Genomic DNA, 26,472 nt, shown 5'->3' with positions numbered 1-26,472 from the left:
CTTTGTTTGCTGTTATGTAAGTAATTCTGAATGGCAGAAAGAGATCTGCTTCCTCCTTCAACTGTCCACTGAACCTCCCTCAGAAGATGAAAGAGCATACAAAGCAGAGGTACCCCCACAAGTTGCAGACCTCTTGGTTTAAATATTTCCTTTACCAGCAGTAACCTCTGCGCTCCACTAGAAGTGTCATATTTCAGTTCAACTTACTGTCTAATGAAATTTTCTAATTTTCTGCTTTTGACTACTTGTATTCACTAACAGTAGTTGCAGAGAGAAATAGCGGGTCAGCCTATAAAAATAATCATAAGAGGCCACATTCTATTACTGTTAGTAATAGAATTTGCCCATTGAGGGTTAACAGTTAAACCATTCCTATCTTATAGCTAAAAGAGAAGATGATAGCCTTTGAAAATTAAATTAAAATGACTAATGAATCCAGCACATTCTCTTCTGTATCACACCTAGTTTATAGTTTTCTAGCCACAGTCTACAGGTTTGTGCTGTTGAATGAAAACATAGTTAAACTGATAGAAATGTTTTTCAGATATTTTATTCCATGAATTTACAGTACGGAATAGGCAATCATAAAAATGGCCCCTACAGTAATGCTGACTAAAAGAAATTTACTCATTTGAAGCCTATGAATGTAAAGCTTCTGTCAAACAAAAAAGCTAGGCTCAGGTTCAACAAGATTTAGTTTTGAAAATAAACACACTAAAGACAGATATATTTTAAGGAAAAGGGCTAGGACAGGGACCTGGATGGGCCAAAAGAGGTGTTTTTGACAAGGTACTCAACCTACCTGTGTTGCAAGCTTCCCAGGAAGATAAGGAGACTAGTAGCTTTTTTTTGTCCTTACACTGGATTGTGAAGCTTAACTCATAAAGAACTTTATCCAAAGCCATTAAAGCCAACAGAAATCTCTCATTGACTTTAATGAGCTTTTGTTCAGGCCTTTTACATGACAGGTGAAAGACTGCCATGGATTTCAAGCCCTGATTTTATAAAGCTCTTTCATATCCCCAGCTTGTAGGCATTTAGAAACATATAAACGTGTAAATAAGAGCATTACAATATAATATTATCTCCCTAAGACATAATTTACCTGTTTTACTGTTTAAAATTACGAGAGAGATTCTCACTGCACATGTGTACATTCAGGAATATATCAGTTATTGCATGCACTTATTAATTGTTTCTTAGATACCCTCACATATTGGTTGGATCACCATCTCTGCACTGCTGGATGCCAGCTCTAAACATTTAATCTAAACAAAGTACAGTTTATAATGACTTTTCCCTTGATTTAGCCAGAATATTGGACATAGAATATTAACTGTCACTTTGCTTTTATGCGGATATTATCCTGACTATGCAAGCAAAGACAATACCTGATCTGGCATAAAGTTAACCCTCTAAAATTTTTAAGAAATTTGAAGCAGCAGAGGAGTCTAATACTTCATCAATTTTTTATAATATATCCTGCATTTCTGATCTAAGAAAGCAGAAGCATTGCCAGGAAAATTACTTCTATATTTCCTATGCTGTTGAACAGAGTAAAAAGGCCCATCAAACAGGAAAATTACCAGAACTGAAAACAAAAAGAAGAAACTTCAGAAAGTGGTACCTTAATTACATAAGATACTCATGATCACATTCCTGTAGTATGCCAAATAAGGAATGCTAACCTAATATCATAAAAGCTTGACTTCACTCAGAATTTAGAAACAGCAACAGTCAATTTAATAGAAATCTCTATCCTAGTCCAGGTAATTGAAAAAAAATTCTGGCAATATGTAATTTTTTACCCCTTAAATAACAGTAAAAATATGCAAGTTCTCTAAATGTTTATTGGCTTCTATTCAAAACAGCTATTTTCACTTATGAATGGCTGACAGATTTCCAAACCTGAAACACATCAGTATTAAAGCAATAGTATTAATATCATCTGCCATTCAGTATTATACAAAGCATTTTTTAAAAGACAATGTACAATAGCCATGAACTAATTAATTTAGTCCCATATTAAGGAAAAGTAATTAATATTTAAGTTTTGATCATATACAGAATTAATAGCATTTCTAATTCAGCACTAACCATAGATATCCTGTTATTTTTGTAATATCAGTTAAGGTATTAATTTCATTCAAAGACACAATAAGGCAGAAAGGAAATAGTAAACCTTTACAAATCTTAGTTTAAACATTTTCATTTTATTTACACACTTCAGGAAAATATATGTCTATTCTTTAAAAATCCAATTTTAGTCCTATAAAACCATGCAATAAAACGATATTATTTATTTTATAACACTTTTATGAACTAAGTAAACACAATTTAATCAGGCCAAATTTTACAGCTTAGAAATTAATCTCTCTCCAAAGGTGCACCTAATTTAGAACTTGATTGGTATCAGGGTTTTTCCTTTATCAACCTAACCCATTAGGCCATTACAGATATTGTTATTCTCCAAGAGAAAAAATTATTCTAACATCTGTTCTCAATCTGTTTTTCCATAATTTCCTTTTATGCCCCATGTAACTCATTAAGCTCATCTACAAAACATTACTGAGTCTATCTCCACTGTAAATGTCTTTCTACTATATGATCACATGAAAAGAGAAAAAGTGGTAGCCTACAAAACAACCCACTTAAATCCCACACTATTTCTACTTCATCTTTTGATCAAAGAAAAGACATTAGGTTAAACATTATGTGTGTCACCATTCTGACTTTCAAAATGATGTTAAGTGACCTATATACTAACAAAGTGAGAAAAACATGTCCATGTCTTACCATTGTGCTGTCTATTCCTTATGACTGCTGCAGTCTTATGAGAGGATTTTTTTTAAAAAGAACATACCTTCTGAATGGCTTGAAAGAGTGATTTTAATATTTTAATTCACTTGTGCAAATAATCTCCAGAGTACAGAAGAGGAGAAGAAAATGTCCCAGTAACCTAAAATCTTACATGTGTAGGATGAAAAGAACCTGGAGTGCAATGTGTCCTCCTAAATACACTTTCCATTTTCTTCTACAGACAAAAATTCTATTTTATTATTCTGAAGCTAGTTTCAAATCCTGTGAGCTCTTCTTCCCCTTCTGCCTCCATTCAGCAATTGCTGTTCTAATTTAATTTGAGAGGAAAATACCTATTTACATCTGACTTGTCCACAATGTATTCATCTAAGCAATACAAAGGTCATTCTTCCTGCAGAAAGATAAAGAATTCACTGTCAGAATCTGTCCTGCTAGCCCTCAAAAGTGCCGTTGCTGTAAGAAAAGTGCCATACTATCTGATGTTAGCTAACAATTGATGATTAATGTGAGGTCAAAGTCTAGTGAAGGGGATTTACTAATATTTATAAACATCAGTGAATTGAGCAAAAATCTGAGGGTATTTAGATTTACCCCAACATTCTATCTTGCATGAAAACTGCATGGTGCCTACCTTGAGGATTTTACCTTGTATGAATTTCTGTGTGAGCTGCTGTAAATTTGAAACCAGTGTCCAACTGCTAAAGGTTCTTTATGCTCTGAGTCTACATTGGCAATATATTTGTAAGTGAAAATAAGATTAGTGGCTTTATGACTATGATTTATGTTGGGAACAGGGAGTGACAGAGAAAAGCTTACTAAGGGAGGAAAGAGATACTTGCACAGGATAGGCTGAATTACATTCTGCAGGAAAGAACCTCTAAAACTAGATGTTAGAAATCTTAGAAGATAGTAGAAGGAAAATCATAACGAAAACCAGCAAGAAATACAAGCACGAAAAAAGTAAGACAAACCAGAAGAGAGGCATTACCATTACATGCTCTAAATCAGACAGTAGGCCTAATTTGTATTTTTCCTGAGAACAAATTAATTCAATTTAATAATTGGGCTAAACGTCAAGAAGCCAGACAAACTCATAAGGTCCTTCTTGTCATTAATTCAATCAGTCAGTGGGATGACTTCTGTATGAAATAGATGTGAAATGCATAAGGGTAGAAAAATCCAATCTTGGCAATTTCCCTGTAACAAACAGTGGGGTTTTTTAATAATATGAGAGGAATATTCTGTCTTAAGAAAAGAGAAAAATCCTGCATTTAGAATAGGGCCAAAAGAGTTTGTATTTCCACAGCAGGATACACAGCTTATGCAGCTATTTCCTGCATTCTAGATTAGGTTAAAACAAGACCAAGAATCTATATGAAGTGTAACAAACCGAAACTAGAGTTCAGAGAAAGAATTTACTCTTCTCCTGATAAAAAGACGCACACTTTTACCCATCAAGAAACAGATTTTACAGGTTACATCTTCTTTCCATTCAATATTCAAAGAAAATTTAAATATTTACCTTGGGAAGAGTCTTGAAATATCTCTACTCTTATCCACTGACCAATTTACCTGTTAACCCTTGTTAAGCATGGTTACAGTTTCCCAATTCTTTATCCCAGCACTGGCACTAAAGCAAGACCAAGCTCCAAGGAGGGAACAATTCCAAATTATATCAGCTGGCAAAATGTCCCCAGGGAGCATCTGTCAGCTACAGGGAGCTGGCTCGCCCTCTTGCTACTATTCCAGTATATCCCTCCAAATTTAAAATCTCTACCACATCTCCTTCCATGTGGAGAATTGAAACAAGTCTTTATTCCTTATATAATAGCTAGGAAAAAACTCAATATCTGCTGGCCGAGATATTTTATAAAGTCTAATAATTCTCACAAAAATAATAAAACTACACTCACAATCAATTCATACTTGCTGTGTTTCACATATGCACAGTTTTTCAGTTGCAAAGTGTGACATATAGAGAGAGAATTGACTTACAGGACCAAAAGCATTGCTGTCAAAGCTGTGTCCATGGTGATCCCCTTCCACCCAAATATGACCATGTGGAACTTTCACATACTTCTTTTTGTATCCAATGGTTCTAAACAGAATTGGAAAAAATGGTTAGTTAAAAAGATTTTAAAAACAAACAAACAAACAAAAAACCCAAACCCAACAATGTTTTGTTAGGAAAATTCACATATTACAGGTTTGGATTTTGATCTTGCATACAACTCAACACCAGCTTAAAAATACCCACACTGAAGTCCTTTGGACTTCAAGAGTGTTACTCAATTCAAAATATATAAAAATTCTGTATGAGCTAGTTGCACTATCAGGGCCTGTCTACTACATTGTTTTGCCAGAAATCACATCACAACAAAGGAAGAAGAGACTTTTCAGTTAAATATAATTAGAGATTATTAACTCCATCTCTGTAGTAACAAAATTTGAACCATCAGATTTTATCTCAGGTAAACACGAGTGAATATATATATGTTGCAATCACATAAAGATAATGTTTAAGACCATTTTTCTTCGTCAAAAATATACTGGTGTATCTGAACTGGCCTCAGATTCAGAGCTTAGATTCCTGAAATGATTCTATCCTGGGGGTAGGATTTGTTCAGCTATAACAAGCTAAACAGGATAAACTTAGAAGAAACCTTTAAGAGAAGGCCAAGTGATGAAGGAAAATGACATTGATGCCATCCTCTACAGAAAATCATATTGCTGCAGCATGTCCCAGCATTACAAAATGACAAACTACAGATTACTACTAAAACTGAGCTGCAGAGTATGCAAAATTCCTGTATTTAGTTCCCCAAGTAGCTGTCATTTTCATAATGCCAGTCTGCCTTCTACTGCACACTTCTGCTTTTTTTCAGATGGAACCTGTTATTCTGCAATCATTCATGCAGAGATGTTGCTTTAACCCCAGACACCAATTGTCACGCACGTTGAATTATTACCAGGATGAAGCGTTTACAGATGGGACTATGAATAGTGATACCTCTTATTTAGTTTTGAATAAACAAGTCTGTCTATAGACAGAAACAGACTTTTGATCTAGCTTGTTGCCTCCAGCTGCTCATCGCTTTTCGCTGTCTGGAAGATATGCCCTCAGAGCTGAAGGCAGAAGGAGCACACTCTAAATCTAAAAAAAAAAGTCAGCTGGAGAGAGAAAATCATCTGCACCAGGAGATTCAGCTGAACTGTGCAACAGCACTAATCAGGGATATTCACAAGTCAAAATGAAAAAAATTGGGTTTTGGGAGGTTTGTTTTGTTTGGGGAGGAGGGTGAGTATGTTAAAAGGACAAGCTAATCAATAACCTGGAGGCCATGAAATATTAGATGAATAAGGAATCCTCAAAAGTGCATTTTATTAACTTTATTTGGCTATATTAGTCAAATAAAAATTATAATTACTTAATTTGCAAGTCACAAAATCCGACCAATGCTTTTTCATTCAGCATTTTTCTGGCAGCTAAAAGGATGAGCATGCTAGTACTATATTCTAGTGGAATGTACTTTCATTGGAAGCTGAAAAAATAATAGCCTATTTGCAGAAAAGAAAAAGACTGATCTTCTTTTTTTCTAGAACAGTTTCATAATACACATTATTCAAGACTAAATTCCTAAACCATTCAAAACAAAAATGTAAAACTGTCCTAGTTGGTAAATATATGATTTCCTAAACACAAAGAGTATGCTATAATAATTCAATTATGCTAAAAAAGCAATTTATTACTGTGCAAATCCTTTTGTTTTTTAAGAGATATGGCATACAGTTTGGACAATAAAATTATTTATGTTTTGACATTTCATAATGCTTTGTTTCATTGATAGTTTCTTTTATAAAGTATCACATATTTTACTAGTAAAATGTTTTAAAGTATAGGATGCGAGTTGTCCATTAATTCTGCTGTTTGATTAGACACGTCTGAAAATTATTAAATGGGTCTCTTCAATCAGTGATAAAGGCAAAAAATAGCTCAAAAAATATTTAATTTTTTCTTCCATTCATCCTCCTGAATACACAAGAGTATACTGTGATAAAGTTTTGTACCCTTACAGACTTCATGTACAAGACTGAATTTCACACAGAAAGGTGAAAGGATTTGAAAGGTAATTCTGCTGACATGTTTACCTCATAAATGTCAGGAAAATAATATGGCAAATGCCAGTCAGTGACTCAATTTCTGACCAGACACAATCTCTTATTCCCAAATAATCTCCTCCTTTATTACGATTAGGAAATCACTAAGAGAAAGGAAAAAAAAGGTTTTGTAATTAGTACTTAAAAACAAGATTGGAGGCAAAAAAATGGTCTGCATGGATAGGTCTTGCAAAGGTTTTCAGAGGCCCTGTGAAAATCTAAGGGTTTAACACAGGTGTATGGTGTGTTCTTTAAGGCCTAAGGCAAAAAGAAAAAGATTACAGAGTGCAGTAATTATAATTGGTTCTTTTTATTATTTCTAAAACATAGTAAATACATATTTCTTTTCTACTCTTGAAATAAGCATCATAAACCAGAACATTTTTCTACAATTATGCACAAATAAAGTCTCTTGTAGTGATTAAAGAGGAATTATATACAAATTCTCATATTGAAAAAAGCAGATTATTGTACACAAGTAGTTTTTACTCAGAGGAAATAGAATTAAAATTTACAATGTTAATAAACACATTAAGGGAATAGGGGAGAAAAAAGAAATGGAAAAGAAACAAAAGCAGCAGTTCTAATTATCTACTTTAGTAGATAGGAGTGATATTTCATGAATAAATCCCTTAAACAGTTAAATGTAAAACCTTCTGCTATTTCATATATGGGTTATATAAATCATCAGATTTTTCCCACATGTAGGCTCAATAGAAAAAAAAAAAAGATATCTTGTAAAAAATAAGTACCTGCATACCTGTGAACAGAAGAGAGGCAAGAAAATCTATTTTCCTAAAACAATTCCTTCAAAATGTTACTGTAGTATTTGCATAGGGCAGTTATCTGGGGACCTTGCCTCCTCTCTAGCAATACTACTGCAAACACTGTCCTGTGGAACACTCTGGAATTTTAAAAAAAAGTTTTACTTGAGATTTTCACTGCATGCATTAATAGTAAACCACAGCAAAAGCTCATGTTACAGTGAACTGGATCATCTGTTTCTTGATATTGGTTTTAATTTTTAAAATAATTTCATTGCTGAGTTACTCCACAATAGATTAATAAACTGCAACAAATATTCCTGCAAACAAACCAGAATACAGGCTTTAGAAAGCCATGTTTTGTTCACAATTGTAGGGTTTTTTTAATTACTCTTGCAAAGACTACATTGATATTTTTAAAATAAAACTTCACAAACTCAGTTTTCTTTCCTAAGAAGAGAATCCAAATTGATTCATAGTCAAAAATAGTCATTGCCCCTCTCTTCCATGAATCCTACAGAAATTTTAATCTCTGACCTAAATTGCAAGGAAGAGAACACATGTGTGTGCTACATTGGCAATATGGATCCTAATCTAAATGTAGCAACTACCATTTATTTGTTTCACTAGCTAAACATTTTAGCTAGACATGCTGAAATAAAATTATTGTCGATTTTTTGGTGCAATCCTACAAGGCCAAATTCCTAACACAACCATCATTTCTGAAAAGTGACTCGACTTTTTTCTTAAGGATAGTCTGCAGACTACTGCCATCAACTTCGGGGATTTAGATCTATGTAAATGAATAACAGTTTTAAGTGTAATGATCAATAGTTCTGTGAAAAATTAATACAATACAAAGTGAAAAAATACTTTGGAATGCTTCTAGCACTCTTCAACAATGGCTGCAAAACTTAAAACCCTCAAGGCAAATATCAATTTAAAGCACTATTAGCTCACCAGGAATTTTACATCAATTCCTTGTGAGACGTCTTTGCTGCAAAGGAATTGTAGTCAATAATATAACATATATTTTGAAAGCAATGCAATCTATTTTTCTTTCTTAGTTGAGCATTCTTAGACTCATTTCTCTGACTGACTGTAACCATGACCTCTGTTAGCTCTCATGCATGAAGTTTTTAATTAAATTTAGAAGATATCTGAATGAATTCTTAAGAGAACAATTGCATTGCTGTAAGTAATAATTAACTTAGTATTTGTTAATTTCATATCTAGTTCATTAGCATGAGTTATAATTACTGAACAATCTCTTAAACTTCATAAAGCCTCTACTAATGAAGAGTAGTCTTTCACTTTCTTATATTTACTGTCTTTTAAGAAAAAATAAAAACAGTTTAACACCTCTTATTCTTCCCATTTAAATGGTTTGCTTTAGCATTAGTTCAGGCAAAGACATTAAATTACACAGATTTTGATATATAGAATCCAAGCATCTGTTAAAAACCATACTGGTGTGAGCAAAAAAAATAATTTCAGGTTTTACTGAAGTCGTTGACACATTAGTAATAATCACTTATGCTTCTGTTGCTCAAACTATAGTTGAACTCTCATTAGCTTAAGAACAGGGTCTACCAGAGTTGCAGTAATTTTCTTGTTCAGAACATAATGGAATTGCATTTATCTTTTCAGACGTTTCTACAGAAGTTGGTCTGAAATTCTGAATTACTTTTTCTTACACATGAGGTACATTTTGAACCTTTGCAAGGTTTTTTTTCTCCACAATTTAATAGCTAACAGATGTAGTTATAGCTATCCTTGGCTGAGAAATAATTTCAATCTTGACAGTCAAAAATGAGCTCTATGTGGTATTCTAACCACCTGCCCACAAGCAAGAAAAATCTGCTTTTTTAGGATGCGGTAGCAGTGCCAAAGCAAGCAACTTGGCTCAGCCAAGCTGGATGAGGAACGACTGCCTTCAGTTTGATTTGACCTTGAGAAATCCAAAGGTCTCAGCAATCTGCATATCTTTGGGTGTCATTAGGGAACAGACACTGTAGATAATGTCCTGTTTGCAGAGGAGATAAAAAAAAGACAAACTCTTTTGTAATATAGGTAGTCTCTATCATATTTAAGAAGCACTTTTTCAACATGAATTGCTGTACATGTTTATCGGGTTTGCGTGGCCAGGTTTTGGTAGCATGAGGTCTACAGGGGTGGCTCTGTGAGAAGCTGTCACAAGCTTCACCCCTGTCCACAAAGGTGAATGGTGGCCGGCTCCAAGATGGACCTGCTGCTGGCCATGGCCGAGCCCATCAGCAATAGTGACAGGGCCTGTGGGATAACAGAGTAAAGAACAGGGGAAAGTTGCTATACAATGGTAATTTCTACCAAGAGAATGATAATGTATGTTACAGCTCTATACACACCAGGGTCAGTGAAGAAGGAGGAGGTGCTCAAGGTACCAGAGCAGAGATTCCCTTTCAGATTCTGGTGCAGACCCTGGTGAGTCAGGCTGTCCCTCTGCAGCCCATGGAGGACCCCCACTGGAGCAAGCAGATGCCTGAAGGAGCCTGTGACCCCATGGGAAGCCCACTCTGGAGAAGGCTCCTGGCAGGACCTGTGGCCACATGGAGAGAGGAGTCCATGCTGGAGTAGGTTTTCTTGCAGGAGTTGTAACCCCACAGAGGACCCACACTAGAACAGTCTGTCCTGAAGGACTGCACTGAATGGAAGTGACCCGTGCTAGAGTTCATGAAGAACTGCAAAGTGTGAGGAGTCACATTGGAAAAGTTCATGTTGGAGACTGTCCCATCAGAGGAACACCAAGATCAAGCAGGAGAAGAGTGTGAGCAGTGCTCTCCCTGAGGGGGAAGGAGCAGCAGAAATGTGATTAAATAATCACAACTGCCATTCCATGTTCCCGTGCCCCACTGGGTGCAGGAGGAGGGAGAAAAAATCCAAAGTAAAGTTGAGCCAAGGAAGAAGGGAGGGGTGGGGAGAAGGTATTTTATTGGGTTTCTTTCCCATTATCCTATCCTGATTTGCTTGGTAATAAAATATACTAATTTCCCCAAGCTGAGTCCATTTTGCCCAAGACGGTAACTAGTGAGTGATCTCTGCTTGTCCTTATCCCCACCCACAGGCCTTTTGTTCTATTTTTTCTCTGATGTCCAGCTGAGGAGGAGAGTGATAAGCAGCTTAGGTGGGCACCTGTCATCCAGCCAGGGTCAACCCACCACAACGTGGAATTTTTACCACATACATGCATCTTAATCAAATTCACAAAATGAACAAATACTAAGATATTCAATTTCAAGTGACACGCGGATCCCAAAACATGAACTTTGCTGCAATATAACATGTAAGTTTTATTAGTATCACTGCAGGGAATCTTACACATGACACTAAACACCTTTCAGCTCCTAAGATATCTTTTTCACTTCCAACACACATATACAGCCCCCTGTGCCTTTCTACTTTAACTCTTCCCTTACGTGTACATAAAGACACAAAGGCAGGGTTATATATATGAAGCAACTAAATACTTTTTTTCTGAAGGCCAGCTATAGACTATGCATGAGAGTAAGTAAATAGGTTAGAGAATATTCTCCAGTTGTGTGCAGCTATAAACTTTTGCCTTAGAGCTGAAATCTGTTTTCCTTGTAAGCTGCAGATCCACCAGTTATTGAGAGGCCTGACTATAAAAAATGTATCCAAACTCAGAACCTGGAAAGTGCTGGAGGAGCCCTAATGCTTCGGGTATTGCTTCATAAGCATTGCCAGACCTGATATATTGAGACGGGAACCCCCTAAAGGAGACAGAAATTACACAATCTGAAACAAAATACTCCCATTCAGTGAGATTAGAAATAGCCATTATGGAGGCAGTGATTCCCTCTGCCTGTAATTGGGCAAATTTTTGATTGTATAAACTCTGTTTTCATTTTGCCATTAAATATTTTGAAGTCTCAGGAAAAAAGAACACTAATTTACTGCTTTCCTCATCTAGAACAGAATTATGATTACAAAAACACCCCCTTTTTAATAAATAAGCAAAGCAGTTAAAGCAAGCTGAACTACAAATGCTATCTCTTTTTTCCCAGCTAAAGCATTTTTACCAAAGTGCACCAGTGCACGTTCCTATAACTGAACAGTGCTACGAATAAGTAGAAATCTGATATGGAAAGTACAGGACATGTTTGTAGCTCTGCTTCATTAATTAGACAATTTCTCACAAAACATGCCATTCTTAAAAAAATAGTGATTTACCCATTACTTGCTTCACCAGTACCATCATAATGCAGTTAACAAGTTTTAAAGCACATGGTATTCAGGAAAATTACTGGATTTGTGCATGTTTATCTAAAATGATAATATGATTGAAAGGACAAAGAATAAGCCAGCTCATCCACTACAGAGATTAGGCTCATTTCAAACCTGATGTTCCCTTGCTAACAAGAAACAAGGAACAGAGAGAACACTGTAACAAAAAAAGAGACTAGAAATAATTTTAAGAGCAAAAAGATGTGAGATCATTGCTTGGGAGATTCGCAAAATTTATGGCATCATTGCTATGAGCAAAAGTATCCTTGATAGATCAATTTCCCAGAAAAGGATGATAATTATACCTCTGAATCCAGATATATTTGACCAAAACATACCAAAGACTTAGAAGGAGCAATTAATGTCTCTTAACTCCCTTAATATCACATAATTTCCCAGATATTTGCTCAAGTTTATGTCAGTGTAATTCCTTTTCCTGTTTTTTTCTTTTTCTGTTGTTTCTTTCTTCCTTTCTTTCTGGAACTTTCGAAATATCCTCAAAATACTCTTAAGCTTTTTAATGAGGAAGCAGCTATGGCACTGCTGCTGTTCTGTATGATCAATATACATGACAAAAAAAATGTTCTGCCTTAATGCTCTTTACCTTCATATATGTCTTTCTGGAGAAGATTTTCATGATGTCTGCCATTCACTAAGAATGTTTCCCAAAGCTATAGTTTAATTTGATCTTGGATGATAATGATATGAGTTGATAGCATTTCTAGAATTTATTCTATTTTCCTGTGCTTTAAAGATATAGTGTATATCTAGGGCCTAGGTTTTTCCCCTCTTGATGCTTTTACCAGTACCTAGATATTTGTATCACAAAGGTTTGTTATGTTGGTGCTGGCAAGCATTCTGTAACTTGATCCAAAAAAGCTACAGCTGACAGAAGTTCTTTTCTATGTCTTGTGAACTGTGGAGTTGTAGAGGCAGTACTTACCAGCAATGCTAGGGGATCCGGATTTTAAGGAAATAATTTCTCCTTGGGTAAAATTTATTTTCATTCATTTGCAGTCAGTTTTTATGATTCCCATTTCCAGCCTCACATTGTCTTTGTATATTTTTCAATTCATACCACCTTCCTTCAGAAACTGTAAAAGGCCACTGCAGATCACCATGCACATAACACTCAGCAGCAGAGGAACTTCCCTCTGTTCTGAGAGTTTTGCTTACCTAGTCAGGAGGCATGTGGTCACATAAAGCATTTAATATTGCTTGTCCCTGCAACACAGAAGTAATCTTGCTCTCACTGCTAAGAAAGATCAACTAGCAGTAGCTTTCATCACAGAGATGACTTTATCACTTTCTCCTATAACATCTGTGAATAGTTTTGGTTTTGGGCCTACTACCCTACACCTTTTATATTGTGTGCCGCTTTATTTTATCTTCATGTGTTTCATCCGTTCTAGCATTAGCAGCATTCTAATTTTATGATCCTTTCCACAGCAGATCTCTTCAACTCATTCAGGAATATACATTTTGGGGAATTTCAATGAAACTATGGATGACTTCTGCAAACCTGTTTTTGAAATAGAGGTAAGTCCAGAATCTGGGGCAGGGGTGTTTTGTTGGTTTTTTTGGTTGTTTTTTTTTTTTTTGGGGGGGGGGTGGTTCTTGTTGTTTCTTCGGGTTTGGGTTTTGTTTTGTTTGGGTTTTTTTTTTCAAGATTGATTAAACCTAAAGCAAAATACTGCAGAGGTGGTTCTATGGAAAATCTGTTCAAGGACCATATTTCTTTCAAGGTACACGTATAACTTACATTACTACCTCTAACTATACTGAGAGCATTATTATTTAAAATGGGTATTAAAAAATTCCATATTTAAAATCAATACGTATTTTTCAATTTATTCAACAGTGGATACTATCCAAAGATGACTGCATATACTGTATGTATGTGAATAGAAATTACTACACACTTTTACACAAATCTGTCACTCCCATTTGGAATACTGAAACTATTTCATTCTTTTGCTTACCCTATTCTTTTAATCAGAACTATAATTCTTTTCAGGATAAAATTTGCAACAAATACAAACCAGTAGTTTTGTGTTGAAAAACAGAGCAATCCTTATTGGTTGCATAACTTTCATTTAGATGGCTAACCACCTTATTGATTCAGCCGAAAGAAAACATACAATATCTCATTTTTCTCTACAAATCTTTTACTTGTGAATCTGTCTGATTCCAACTGCCAACACTGTGCCCTTTCAAGTTAAGATTATGAAAATTATTCACTTCGGTTCTTTTGATAAAAGTCCCATTAACCAAACAAGTGTATCATTTCATTACCTTCTCACATTTCTCTACTAGATTATATTGATAATTAGCATGACAGGTTTTTGCTAATATCATTATCAGATATTAACAGTATCATATTAAATCATATATTAGATGGGAATCATTTGTTAGATTCATTATCATTAGCTTCATCGTTTTACTAAGGTAAAACTTTACTAGCTATTTTAGGTCATCTAAGTGAATTACCAAACCCTGACATCACTGTCAAATTGGAAACTCTATACCTGTAGGAACGGGAGGACACATACAGATGAAAGACATGTTGCTATAAAATATTAATTCCTGCACCATACACCCTCTTTTTATTAATATTGAATTAACTGGGAACATTTAGACACATTTTAAGGAGTTGAAGACAATGGTTTTGAAGTGAACTTCAAAAGTTAAGATTTATGGCACTATCAAGATGAAAATTTCACCTGACACCTAATGGTTTCCTTTTTCTCTCTTTCTGCAACATATGTAGAAATTCTTCTCTCAGTAATGCCTACACCAGCCTAAGAAAATAAATTATCAAACTTTTTTCTAGATTATAAATTGTGGAATTTAAAATTCGACTCAGCAGCAAACCTCTAACCGCAGAATCTGCAATTAATAAACACAGCTCTCTATGAAATTCTTCCTCTTTCAACTCACTTTTTCTACTCACCCAAATCGTCTCCCTTAGCAGTTCTGCCATTTCTTTTGTGACAGAAACTATCAAGGGAGAGGCAGCAGGCTGACCTTTGGTTACCTACCCAGTGTGTTTACTCAGCCTCAGAGTGGAGGTTGCTGGCCATGCCAGTCTTCCAACAAACAGGCTCGGTAAGAGGAGGAAGAAGAGGTGTACAGGAGGGGAAGAGAAAAAAATTGGTTTTAAAAGTCTTTATGCCCCAGAGGGGAATATCATGGCAACCTAAAGAAATGCTGAATTAAGAATGATGCTCTTATTTTCAAAAAGTGGTGACAGAGGTGGTCACAGCAGCATTGCCTCCTCATCACTGTGCTAGATTCTTGTAGACTTGTGACTGCTAAAAGAGTCTGGCAATACCTCTGCCTAGGTCCAGCTGTAAGAAAGAATTCCCCAGCCACACACCTCTCACAAAGGAGCTAATTGCTATACTTTCTTTATTGCTTAGGACTAAACAAAGGTATTAAAATTTTCTAATCTGCTTTAGGCAGCATATGCAAAATGTAGAACCCTTAATGTAACAAGTGTTTTCAAGATGTTTTGTTTTGTTTTAATTTAGGGAAGGGGGAGAATTGGTATTCTTTGTACAATGGAAGCCTGAAACTTCACATGTCCTTCTATTAATGTTTGGTAGGTAATAATATTTTAAAATGCCTTTTATTGCTTTTCCTTTAGAAGTGTACTTTCTTTTTTAAAGAACACTACTATCAAAAAAATAATTGAGACGCTTACAAGTAAGTAATAAAAAATATTAACCCTGTATGGATAAATAATTACTTTTATGATACAAGTTATGATTATGAGTTTTGAAACTCAAAATATTTCAATTCTTTTATTTCAAATATGTATAAAAATTTGTTAGTAATCAATCTGTATTACAAATAATATATTAATATTATACAATAGTATAATATTAATGAAGATGTATTAAAATTAATTATACTTTCTGCTGAGACAAAATCTGAGATAACCAAGGAAAAGTTAAGGAAAAAGATTTCCACAGTCAGCAAACACTTTGGAACACTGGTCATACTTCGGGAAATATAATGGAAACTAAGATCAATATGAAATTTCACATAACATAATCACAAACTTTCTTAAAATTTCAAAAATAGACTAAATGCAGAAAGAAGTGGGTTTATCTTTTTTTGTTTCCCCTATCTTTATCTCATGCAACAAGAGCAATTGTCATAAAAGTTTGGTTTGGCTTTAGACTTGCGTGATTTTAATCTGAAAAACTTGCTTAACAAAATCTAAAAAAACAACGGGTTTGATATGTCTTCTGTTAAAAGATATGAGCATGCAGATACCTACTTTTGAACTGGTGGTGCTCTTTCAGACTGAAGTTCCAAATTACAGAAATAAACAATTGCAATTTGAAGTAAACATCAAGAAAAATATTTTCTTGTTATTAGATTCATATCTAAACAAAGATGCTATTTTTTTCTTGGTGTTTAAGATAATGTTATGGTATATCCAAAAATCATTATTGATCATTAATCTTTTATGAAGATTATAAGAAATGCCTTATTTCTGTGCTGAGCAGCAGTCCATGTAGCCCAACTGTCTGTCTCCAGACAACTGGAAAAGCAGACAGTGCCCAGGTAAAGCACACTAGCCTGACTACTCTCCATGAGCACAGAGATTTAATCCATCAGAGATGTTTGATTGTACATCGTTGTCTATTTGTTTTACTATCTATTTACAGATGTGTTATCCATGAATTTGTCTAAACAATTTTTTCTATTTGCTTATACTGTCTGCTTTCAAAGCATTCTGGGGCAACAAATTCCAGAAGTTCACTATATACTGCACAAAGACTTTTTTCTGTCTTATAGAGCAATCTCCCATGTAAAATGCCTCTGCTTCTGTATTGTGGGATTTGGTGAATAGTTCAGCTGGTCCATCAGCATTGTTTTTGTTGTTTTTAACCTCTCTCTATGTCCATCTTTAAAATTATGTCTCAAGAAGCAAGAACTGACTGCATCGTTTAGGGGTAGTATACTCCTATACTGTTAAGGCAGCTCTATATTTTGAATATTTTCTTAGTTTTTCAGCTTTTGAATTACAATTTATATCAGTGGAAATCTAATAAACAGAAACCCTTAATTTAGAAAAAGTCTAATACTTTTCAGAGCAGTCTACTGTTTGCCACATGAGCTCATGTAGGAATATTTTTTTCTGGAAGAGCTCAGTTACATGCAGTTCAGTGCTGAGAAACAGTAAAGTGTTTCATGGAGCCTAAAAAGATTTAGATAGATGATCTCTGCTCTTAGATGTTAATACCAGTTTTCTTTTTTCTCAAACCACTGAAATTTCGTACTGTTTTGTTCAAAGGAAAACCCTGCAAAGCAGTAAAATTTTCAAAGCAAAGGTCATCAGAAAATAATCTGAATTACCTACAAAAGGAAAGGGCCTCATTAATACTTCCACTGCATTCAGCAACCTCACACCGCTGAGTCAATTGATATTTCATTAAACTGCTGTGTTTCTCACATTCTCCTTCTCAGGAATGTTTTCCTATTTCATGTTACTAAACCAAGAAAATATTCATTCAACATTAATTCTTGCAAAAGCCCTCAGAATTATTCTTCGATCATTTTAATATCAACAGAGAACCTAATTCATCATCTGGCCATAACAGTAACTTCCTTGTCATTCCCTTGTGTTAGCAGGAACACAAGTATGCTGAACAGTCTACTGAGTTTTGTAGTGTTAAGAAATACTTGTCAAGAAGGGAATTTTTGTATTTCTTTTTTAAGACACAAAGTGCTACAAAGGAAGTATTTTTGACTTTGCTTTACAATCTTGCATTATGAGTCTGGGAAAAAAATAGATATTTTTGTATAGCAACAGAAAATCCTAGCATTCTGGTGTTTCCAGAAAGAAAAGTGTTATCAGCATGATTAGATGGTTCTAAATAAGTGAGAGTATGATGATAGGAAGCCTCCTTGTCAAAACAGCCTGAGACAGACACAAACCCCAAATTTTTATTTATAAAAACAGAAAAGAAGAAAAAAAATCAGTGACAGTCAAAACTATTTCTATAATGATGGCCAGAAGAAATTTATAATTTAGGATTGAAAACCAACAAAGCATATGTTGCTAAATATATTTTTAAATAACGAATATCTAATGATGGCCAGAAGAAATTTATAATTTAGGATCGAAAACCAACAAAGTATATGTTGCTAAATATATTTTTAAATAATGAATATCAGGCCCTACCTGCTTTAGCAAAGTGTAAGGGTTAGTAATTCAGCCAAAAGCTGAATCTGAGGTGTGAGAAAGAAGAAAAAATGATCAACATGAAATGTATCACTACTTGAACATTACTCTGAAAATTGTCATTACCTTTTGTCAGAATACATTCTAAAGTTGAAATTTTACAGGTATCATGAAAAGCAAAAGGATCAAGAATAAGACTTCAGCCCAATGTCTTGTAGAATTGAACTATTTAAAGATCACAAATTTCAGTTTCAGATTATTAAATCAATTTTCATTGGTTGGTGACTCAAACCAGCAGAAGTTGTTTGTATGTTTCCACAGAACTTTGCAATGTTGTCCTAACCAAAATGAGGCTCTTCATATGCTTGCCATTTTGTTCTAGAAAGAATGTAATACAGCTATAATATAACTTCCACACAGAAGATTTTGCTATCCATATAGAGAAGCTGGTAAAAGGTAGGGAAGATTTAGCATTACTATCCACATTTAGTAGAATAATCTGTAATGAAGATTAATAGGTTTGTATAAGGCTGTTCAACAAAACTCAGATTCCCTAAGTGACAGACAAGACCCTATCTTCCTTATTTGACCAGTTGTATGGCTTTATTTATAAAGATTGGTTTTAACTGTAATTGTTCTCTTGATTTTTTCCAGTGAGCACTGCTACTACAGTACATTAAGAGAAAATAATTTGTATACATTGTTCTAATAACTTAGGTGTACAAGACCCAGTCCCATCTCCTCATGTTTGTTCTTCAACACTAGAAAAAAACAAGTTTTTTCTGAACCAGGGGCAAAGGGCCACAAAAAGAAAAGCAGAAATATTGATATTAACATGTTTCCAATGGCTTCTTCCTTAAAGTCCATAGATGAGTGGATTTGCAGGGGATTTTCCCCACAGGAATGAAGGTACACCACAGTAGAAAAGGAGGTAGGATGAAAATAACATGGTTTTGGTGCCACACACACCGAGTCAGTCACAAATACCAGCAGCAAGAGCTTCTATCTCAGATGTTGGACCTTGCTCACCTCTTCAGTGGCCAGACAGAGGTCCATCATGGCCACTGGGAATGTGTCTGTGTGAAGGACAAAGTCCTGGCATATAACAGAGAAGCAATCAAAGGTCTGCATATTTTGCTGGAGTGTAGGGCTGGGCTGAAGAGACTCCTATCACAGTTGCCATGCTTTAAAACACACATACTTCCCAGCAGTGCAAGCGGAGCCAAGGGAGCCCACTTTCCCTGCCTTTCTTTCAGATGAGCTGTTCCAGCACAATTCCCCATCAGTCATAATCTGTCACTTCTGCTGAGCATTAAGATTGTAATTAATTCCTCATGCCCAGCTATGCAAGGAAGTGGTACTGTATAATCCTCAGCAAGTCATTCTCTCTGTCATAGCAGAGAATCTTTACAACAGAAAGAGGAATAATCTGACAGACACGTGACAGCTCAAACAACCCTTCAAACATTTGATTCAACGCAAAAAACGCAAGCAAAAATTTCTTGAGAGGATGCCTTTAGAGCTCTATTATATTTCACCCTTGAGAGAGAGCAAGTAGGGAAATGTTGCATAGGAAAGTGAGAGTCATTGCCAGGCAATTCCCAGCTCTTCCTATTCAATGAATTAGTTACCATCTAGTTTAGAAGAGGGACAATCATATTTTGTTATGTCCTATTGGCAATATTCCTAAGACATAAAAGCACAATATGTGCTTTTCTCCAGTGCACAACCAGTTCATTTTTCAGCTTCTGAGCTGGTGAGTGCCTCAGTATGGAAAGTCAGTAGAAAGCAATAACCAGCAAACCAGCTGGTAGACCTGAAATAATCCTCATATCTAAAAATCTACCTGCTAAATTCCTGTGGAAATACTACAGCACTTGCTGTACTAAGAAAAAGTATTAGCAGCATCAAAACTATCTACCAGCAGAGTTACGGAGGAGGAAGTAGAAAGCAGGATTTCTAACCAACTCTTTCACACTGCCAGTGCTAAGTGACTTTCCAGTTATACCAATAACGGCCTAAAAACAGCTATGGGGAAACCTGAAAATAAAAAAGATTAGATTCACAACAGTCAAACCAGTAACTTATATTTCAGACTTCTGTAGCTTTAGTTTTTTCTTTCTTTTTGTTCTTTTTCTTCTTATATTCCTACAGACCTTTATACTGCCTTTTGTACACTTCCTCCCTTCTTTTATGCTTCCTCAAGGGAAAGTCTAATATATGTTAGACCTGTTTCACAACTTTTTCTCAACAACCCCAAGAAATACTTACGGTGACAGATGCACCTAGTAAGGGTTGATTGGTCGGTCCAATAAATTCTTAGTGTCCTTTCCGATTGAACACACCACAAAACCCTGAGCACTGTTTCACTGTGATACAGCCCCTCTGTAGAGCTCTAAAGCTGCATGGGCTGCCCAGGGAGGTGGTGGAGTCACCGTCCCTTGAGGTGTTTAAAGAAAGATTGGATGTTGCGCTTAATGCCATGGTTTATTTGATAAGGTGGTGTAAGGTCATACTTTGGACTTGATGATCTCAAACATCTTTCCAACCTAGTTAATTCTGTGATTCTGTGATCTCTACTCTCTTCATAGGATCTCATTTAGTCAAAACAGCCAGAAAGATTCCTCCATACCTCTGAGATGCAGCCATTTCATAAATTGGGTTGCAAAGCATAGCTTTGTGAAAAGCACATTAAAGTACATTCTTTATCTGCAAATTCCTCTGTCAACACAGCTCTCTGTTGCTGTGCATACCTCCTTCTCAAGAATGACAACCTTTCTGATAAAAAATATAGTGTCTCTGAGAGAACATTAGTACAAGCACGAACCCAGTAAAAGGTAGGTGATAAGGCATTAAATTGGTGAAAGCATCAGATTTTTCAGGCTAAAGATATTAGGAAAATTAGTATTTTTTTCCATGCACAAAAGTACAACTCTAGACTTGCTTGATAGTCCTGTGGTTAGAGATAATTAGGAAACAATATGTACGTGTCTACACAAATGGACTTCAAGTGTGAAGACATGGATAGCAGCTTTTGAACACACTGAAAAAAAATCATGAAAACACTATTAAAAGTCTGGAATGGGTAATTTTCAGCATAAGCTACCAGTAAAGGAACATTTCCTCAGTCCATAACATTAGCATTAGCATTTATTACCACTACTATATCACACAAAAAAAGAAAGTACAAAAGCTAAGGAAGATAGACAACAGGAAAGAAAACTAAATACTTTAGAGTGAAATCTTCTAGCTCCAGATTAATTGTAAGGGACAGGATATTTTATAGACTGGTCAGCAATAGGAATGGACAAGTACATAATGTTCTGATGTTCAGACCATTTGTATTCAGTTGATATGTAGCTGATACAAGAGGTACAATTACAATTCTTAATTTCCTGTAGATTTCCATGACACCAAGTTTTCTTAATGTAGTGAATCACTTCAGTCCCATATTTCAATTTAAAACAATTATGGCAATTATGAAACTCAATGCTCAGTCTGAGAGTTTGACTGCTGTATGTTTGGAAGATGGATCACATAAAAGACTTCAGTCCCTATTCAGAAAATACAACATATGGAATGAATACTATTCATTACTTAAGCTTTGCAAAAAATGTGGAATTAAAAGAACAGGAAAAATATTGTTTCATAACAACCAGGAAGCACTTGGGAACTATTTACCCCCACTTCTTATAAGACAGCAAGCAAGCAAACAAGCAAGCTATTTTCTGATATACTGCTTTTACAGGTAGGAGTCCCAACAAGTACATTCCTGTGAACCATGGTGCTATTACACCTGTTGCTTTATGAACCAAGTTGGAATTCAAGAATACTGAATTCAGAGAGAAGTTTTTCTCACTTACCAAATGTCTAGCAAATGGCAGTGTTCTCTACATATTTTTGGAAGTCCAGAAAAGGCTTCTTCAGCACTTGGTTGGACCTACAAACCTGCTAGAAGCAGGAGTAGCAGAGCTAAAGAAGAATTTCTCATTAGTCCTTTTGTGTTTTCTGCACAGATAATACTTCACCATCCATCAGACAAATATTTGACCAGTCTTATTATTAATAGCTAATACATCAGTGAGAAAACCTCAAGAAAAGCCTGAATTTCATATATCAGTACCTCTTGTATCAGCTTTACATTTTTATGCTTGTTTGATGCATATTATTAATCGAAGGACTGCAAGAGAGGAAGGACAGGAAAAGGTAAGAAGGTAAAAATGTAAACTGAATGCCAAGAATATAAACAGGACACTTGTTCAACTAGATTTTATATTTATTTTCAGTATTGTCAGTACATGCTCATCAATTCACAAATGCGATCATATCTTTACCTCAAAGGGTTTGAATCTTCATATACCTTCCTTGAACAGCTAGATAGCTCATAGCTCAGAATAGAGAACTCTCTCATTTCTAAATCACATAATGGATTGAATTGGAAAGGACTTTAAAGATCATCTAGTTCCAATCCCCCTGTCATGGGGTCACTGGTTCAAATTTCTCCTGACTTTTAAAATTTAAATCTCACCTCTTGATCAGAAAATATTTTTGGATATTTTTTTCTCTCCTAAAAAGCTACTGCCATAATATGTACTCTATCAAATGTTTATCAGCTACCAAAATCTGAACAAGCCCAAAGCCTAAAACATTGTTCAGATTGTTGTCTTATCTTCAGGGCAAAAATGGTCATGTGATATGGGATATAAAAATTAAACTAGATAGCAATTACTCAATCTGTCGAAAAAATACCTAAGGATTTAAATACACCATCATAAAGCAACTCAATTTTATAGACCATATAGCTCCTTCCTCTCATACATTGCATATCAAATACTTTTTTATTATAATACATGCTTTTGTAGAAATGACACCTTCTTAGAAGTGTGCAATGTGGCACAGTTATTGTTGCTATGGGAAACATAATATTAAATTTTGTGATTTTTGCACACATGTTCTCAAATATAATGCTTCTTTCATGTACTGTTTAGTAATAAATTTTCTCTTTCCCCACCAGTCTTCGATGGAATATTTTCTTACAAGAGGTAGACTTCTCTCTTGGATAAATTTTTGCCCTTTTTAAAGTAAATGAGAGTTCTACTGTCAGCTCAGTAGGGGGGCAACATTTCATCCCAGACCTCTGCTCCAAATACATATGCTTAGGAATATGCCCTGAACATCTGATTCTGGTTTCAATTATGCAGAACAGAAAAAGGGGGAGAGAGAGAGAAACAGAAAAAGCATGAATGCAAGACAGCAAGACAAAACAAGAAAGCAAGACAAAATCACAAAGCAAGAAATCAAGAAACCAAGCAAGTCTTCTGTTCCATGTCAGATTTATATGCTTTATATGATTTCTTTGGCAATTTTCTCATCATTCAGCTTAACAGTATAAATCCAAATGTAATATAATCAGAACAGTTCTTATGTCTCAGGAACTAACTGGTGTGGTTTCTGTCAATGACCTCTTGCTCATTCTTTTTAAAAATTAAGTCAGACATTTATCAAAGCTCTAAACCTAAGTTCAGATATGCTGTGATAGCTGGGCATAGCTAGAGGAAATAGTGTCCAAAGAGTGAGCATTTATGGCAATATTTTGACATGAAAATTTATGGGCCTGTCTGCTTTACTTTGCCATTTACAGACTCTGACATGGCATTTCTCTACTTGAGTTGAACATTTTAAGGGGCTTAGTCATCTTCTAACTACCTGTTAGTGCTGTAAAAATGGAGATGCACTCAAGCTTCATGAAGGCCTGCTCAGCTCTGACAGAAATTATCTAGCCCTACAAATGTCTGTGTACGTTTATATTTCTATACATGCACTCCTGCGTGATGCACAGGAACCATGTATTCCTTGGCTATCCCAGTCCCCAGCTAACAAAGTTCCTAGGCAGTAAGTAATAAGACAGAGGTTTCAGATTTTGGTATGATTTTTCAAAAAACAGTAAGTTTTTTACCATGAATGAATAAGAATATTCTATTTGTAAACTCCTGTGAGTGACTCTTGGAAAACTTGACTCTGCTCACTTCACAGTCAGCAGAAGCTTCAGATAGTCATCATCTTTGAAAGCTGAAGACTATGTCAATCTCCAAGTGTCAGGCTTCTTTTTCATTTATTTGGTATTTATATATCTTTTAAGAGGAGGAAGATGAGTGATGGGGTCAAAGTAATGGATAAATGAGAATCATAAAACTCCTACTCTCTCAGACTTATCTGACAATCACAAGAAATAGCCTTTCAGTAAACACCCTACTAGAAGACCAGTGTGCCTACAAAATACATAGTAAAACACCTCAGTTTACCTTAGGTGACAAACTGTTTGGTGAAATCTTCAACAAAAAATTGAGTAGTATCTTGCAAAAGAAGTATTTTTTTATGTTTTTGGAACAATCAGTGAAATGCATACAGTACAGAAATAAAAGTAAATTAGAGTGGTTTCAAATAAATAATTCTATATATTAAATTGATTTTATTCTTCCATAATGTTTATAATGCATAAAGTCTCTAAAAAATGAAACATAGATTAGAAAGACTGAAATGCTAAAAATTAACTCTGCTGTAGAATCCATAATGAAAGCTAACTCTTTTTAAACTTTGTTGCTCCTGACAATAAAGATCTCTCCAGCTTCAAATATCCCCTCCTTTTATACATAACTCACTACCATTTAAGCTGCTTGAAAAGAGCAGGGAAACACATCAATGGTTCAAAAAAGCTGACAAGACTACATTATTTAACATATGTCATACTCGTATTTTAAAATCTCAGTGTCTGTAGTTCTCTATTGTACACTCAATAAACTGGTCACACACAGCTTTTAGCACAGTCCCAGTTGAGTCTTTTGTTAGATCTCATTGCTTTTCCTCTCTGGACAAGCCTAGATGTGATTTTTTATTAAAATTCTGTAAAATTTTCTTTTAAAGATTAAATATTGTAACTGACTTCTCTTTTTTTTGTTATTCACTTAAACATTTACTCCTGATATATGGTAATGCAATCTTTCCTCTTTTGCCTGACTTCTCACACAAACTGACTTATGGTACTTCTTGAGTCACTTCAGCCATCCAGTCCACTCTGTGGACTCCACATCCCTGTGTAAAATAATCTGGTCTTCTCTTGCCTTTGCTGGAGGGGAGGCTGAGTTCTACAGCAGGCACAATTGGGTTCCTAAACCAGTTTAGGAGCCACTTGGGCTGAAGGCCATAGTACAGATTTCAACAAAAATGTATTTGTGCATAATTTGTGTTTGAATTAGAAATTTTTTCACAATTAGAAAATCAATGTTTAATTGTGTAACATTGTTTGTACAACCCTTAGAAATTCTGCATGTATTCAGACTACTACTTTCTGCAGTTTGCTGTGAGAAAGTGCACTGGTGATATCTGTCTGCAATCAAGATTTTTCAAAATAATAACCTCTTCAGAATTTATATTTAGTCTTGGAAACTGGTAGGTAAGTTGTGAAGTCTGGCGGCAGATGTATGTCTCTGCTGATACAATTTAATCTATTACAGCCCAACTTGTGTCACATTGCACCTATATTTTTTTTTTCTTTTTTTCAGCAGATGTCTGACTCTTCTTCAGACATTTTTACACTTCATATTTTTGTTACAATTGACTAAAACGTGAATAGTATGTATTAGGCATATCCAAATTATATATTAACAGATTTATTTTCATCACACCATGGTGCTTGACATGCATTTTATTTAATCAAAATTTCTAATCAGAATTTTTTTAAAAATTTGTTCAGTATTTTGTCAGTGTTATTTCCTTCTTTTTGTTTATTGTATTAGTAGCAGCATAAATTGCTAACCAGTAGATCAAACAGTAATAGAATCTCTTCCCATTGCTGTGTGCTTGATAAAGATCACAGCCTTATATTTTTTTTTTTGTTAAAGTTTGTATAAATATTCTCAAAAAAAATTCCTTTAGTTCTTGCAAATATCATTTCTAGGTAACATCTCACAGGAAGGGTCATCGCACTCAAAATAATTAGATTCTACTGTGATTCTTGTTCTCTAAGATGTTAAAAGCAGCAATTAAGATTTGAGTCCCATTGTTAGATACTGTGTAAACCCATTAACTGGGATTCCACTTAGCTAAATTTAAAAGTTAAAAGTCTATTTCAAATTCATTACTTATCAAAGTGAACACATTCTGATGAATTATCATTCATTGTATCTATCTTAGCAACCTATTTTACGCAATATAATTTTACATATCAAAAGTAGGAGGTAGACTTAT

At 35.0% G+C, this 26,472-nt stretch overlaps 1 protein-coding gene across 2 annotated transcripts in view; it reads right to left on the bottom strand.

The window, feature by feature from the left end:
* The window catches only part of IMMP2L (inner mitochondrial membrane peptidase subunit 2), a 428,918-nt gene that overhangs the window by 90,969 nt on the left and 311,477 nt on the right, over positions 1-26,472 (bottom strand). For both annotated transcript variants that reach the window (XM_008632754.2, XM_017733118.1), the window contains exon 5: positions 4,816-4,918. In XM_008632754.2, coding sequence (XP_008630976.2) covers positions 4,816-4,918 — 103 coding nt within the window. The remainder of the gene's footprint in view (positions 1-4,815; positions 4,919-26,472) is intronic.

This window comes from Corvus brachyrhynchos, unplaced genomic scaffold (genome assembly GCF_000691975.1).
Source record: "Corvus brachyrhynchos isolate BGI_N302 unplaced genomic scaffold, ASM69197v1 scaffold32, whole genome shotgun sequence".
Taxonomy (NCBI): Eukaryota; Metazoa; Chordata; class Aves; order Passeriformes; family Corvidae; genus Corvus; species Corvus brachyrhynchos.
The sequence above is the reverse complement of the archived record's forward strand: the minus strand, read 5'-3'. Positions and strand labels throughout refer to the sequence as shown.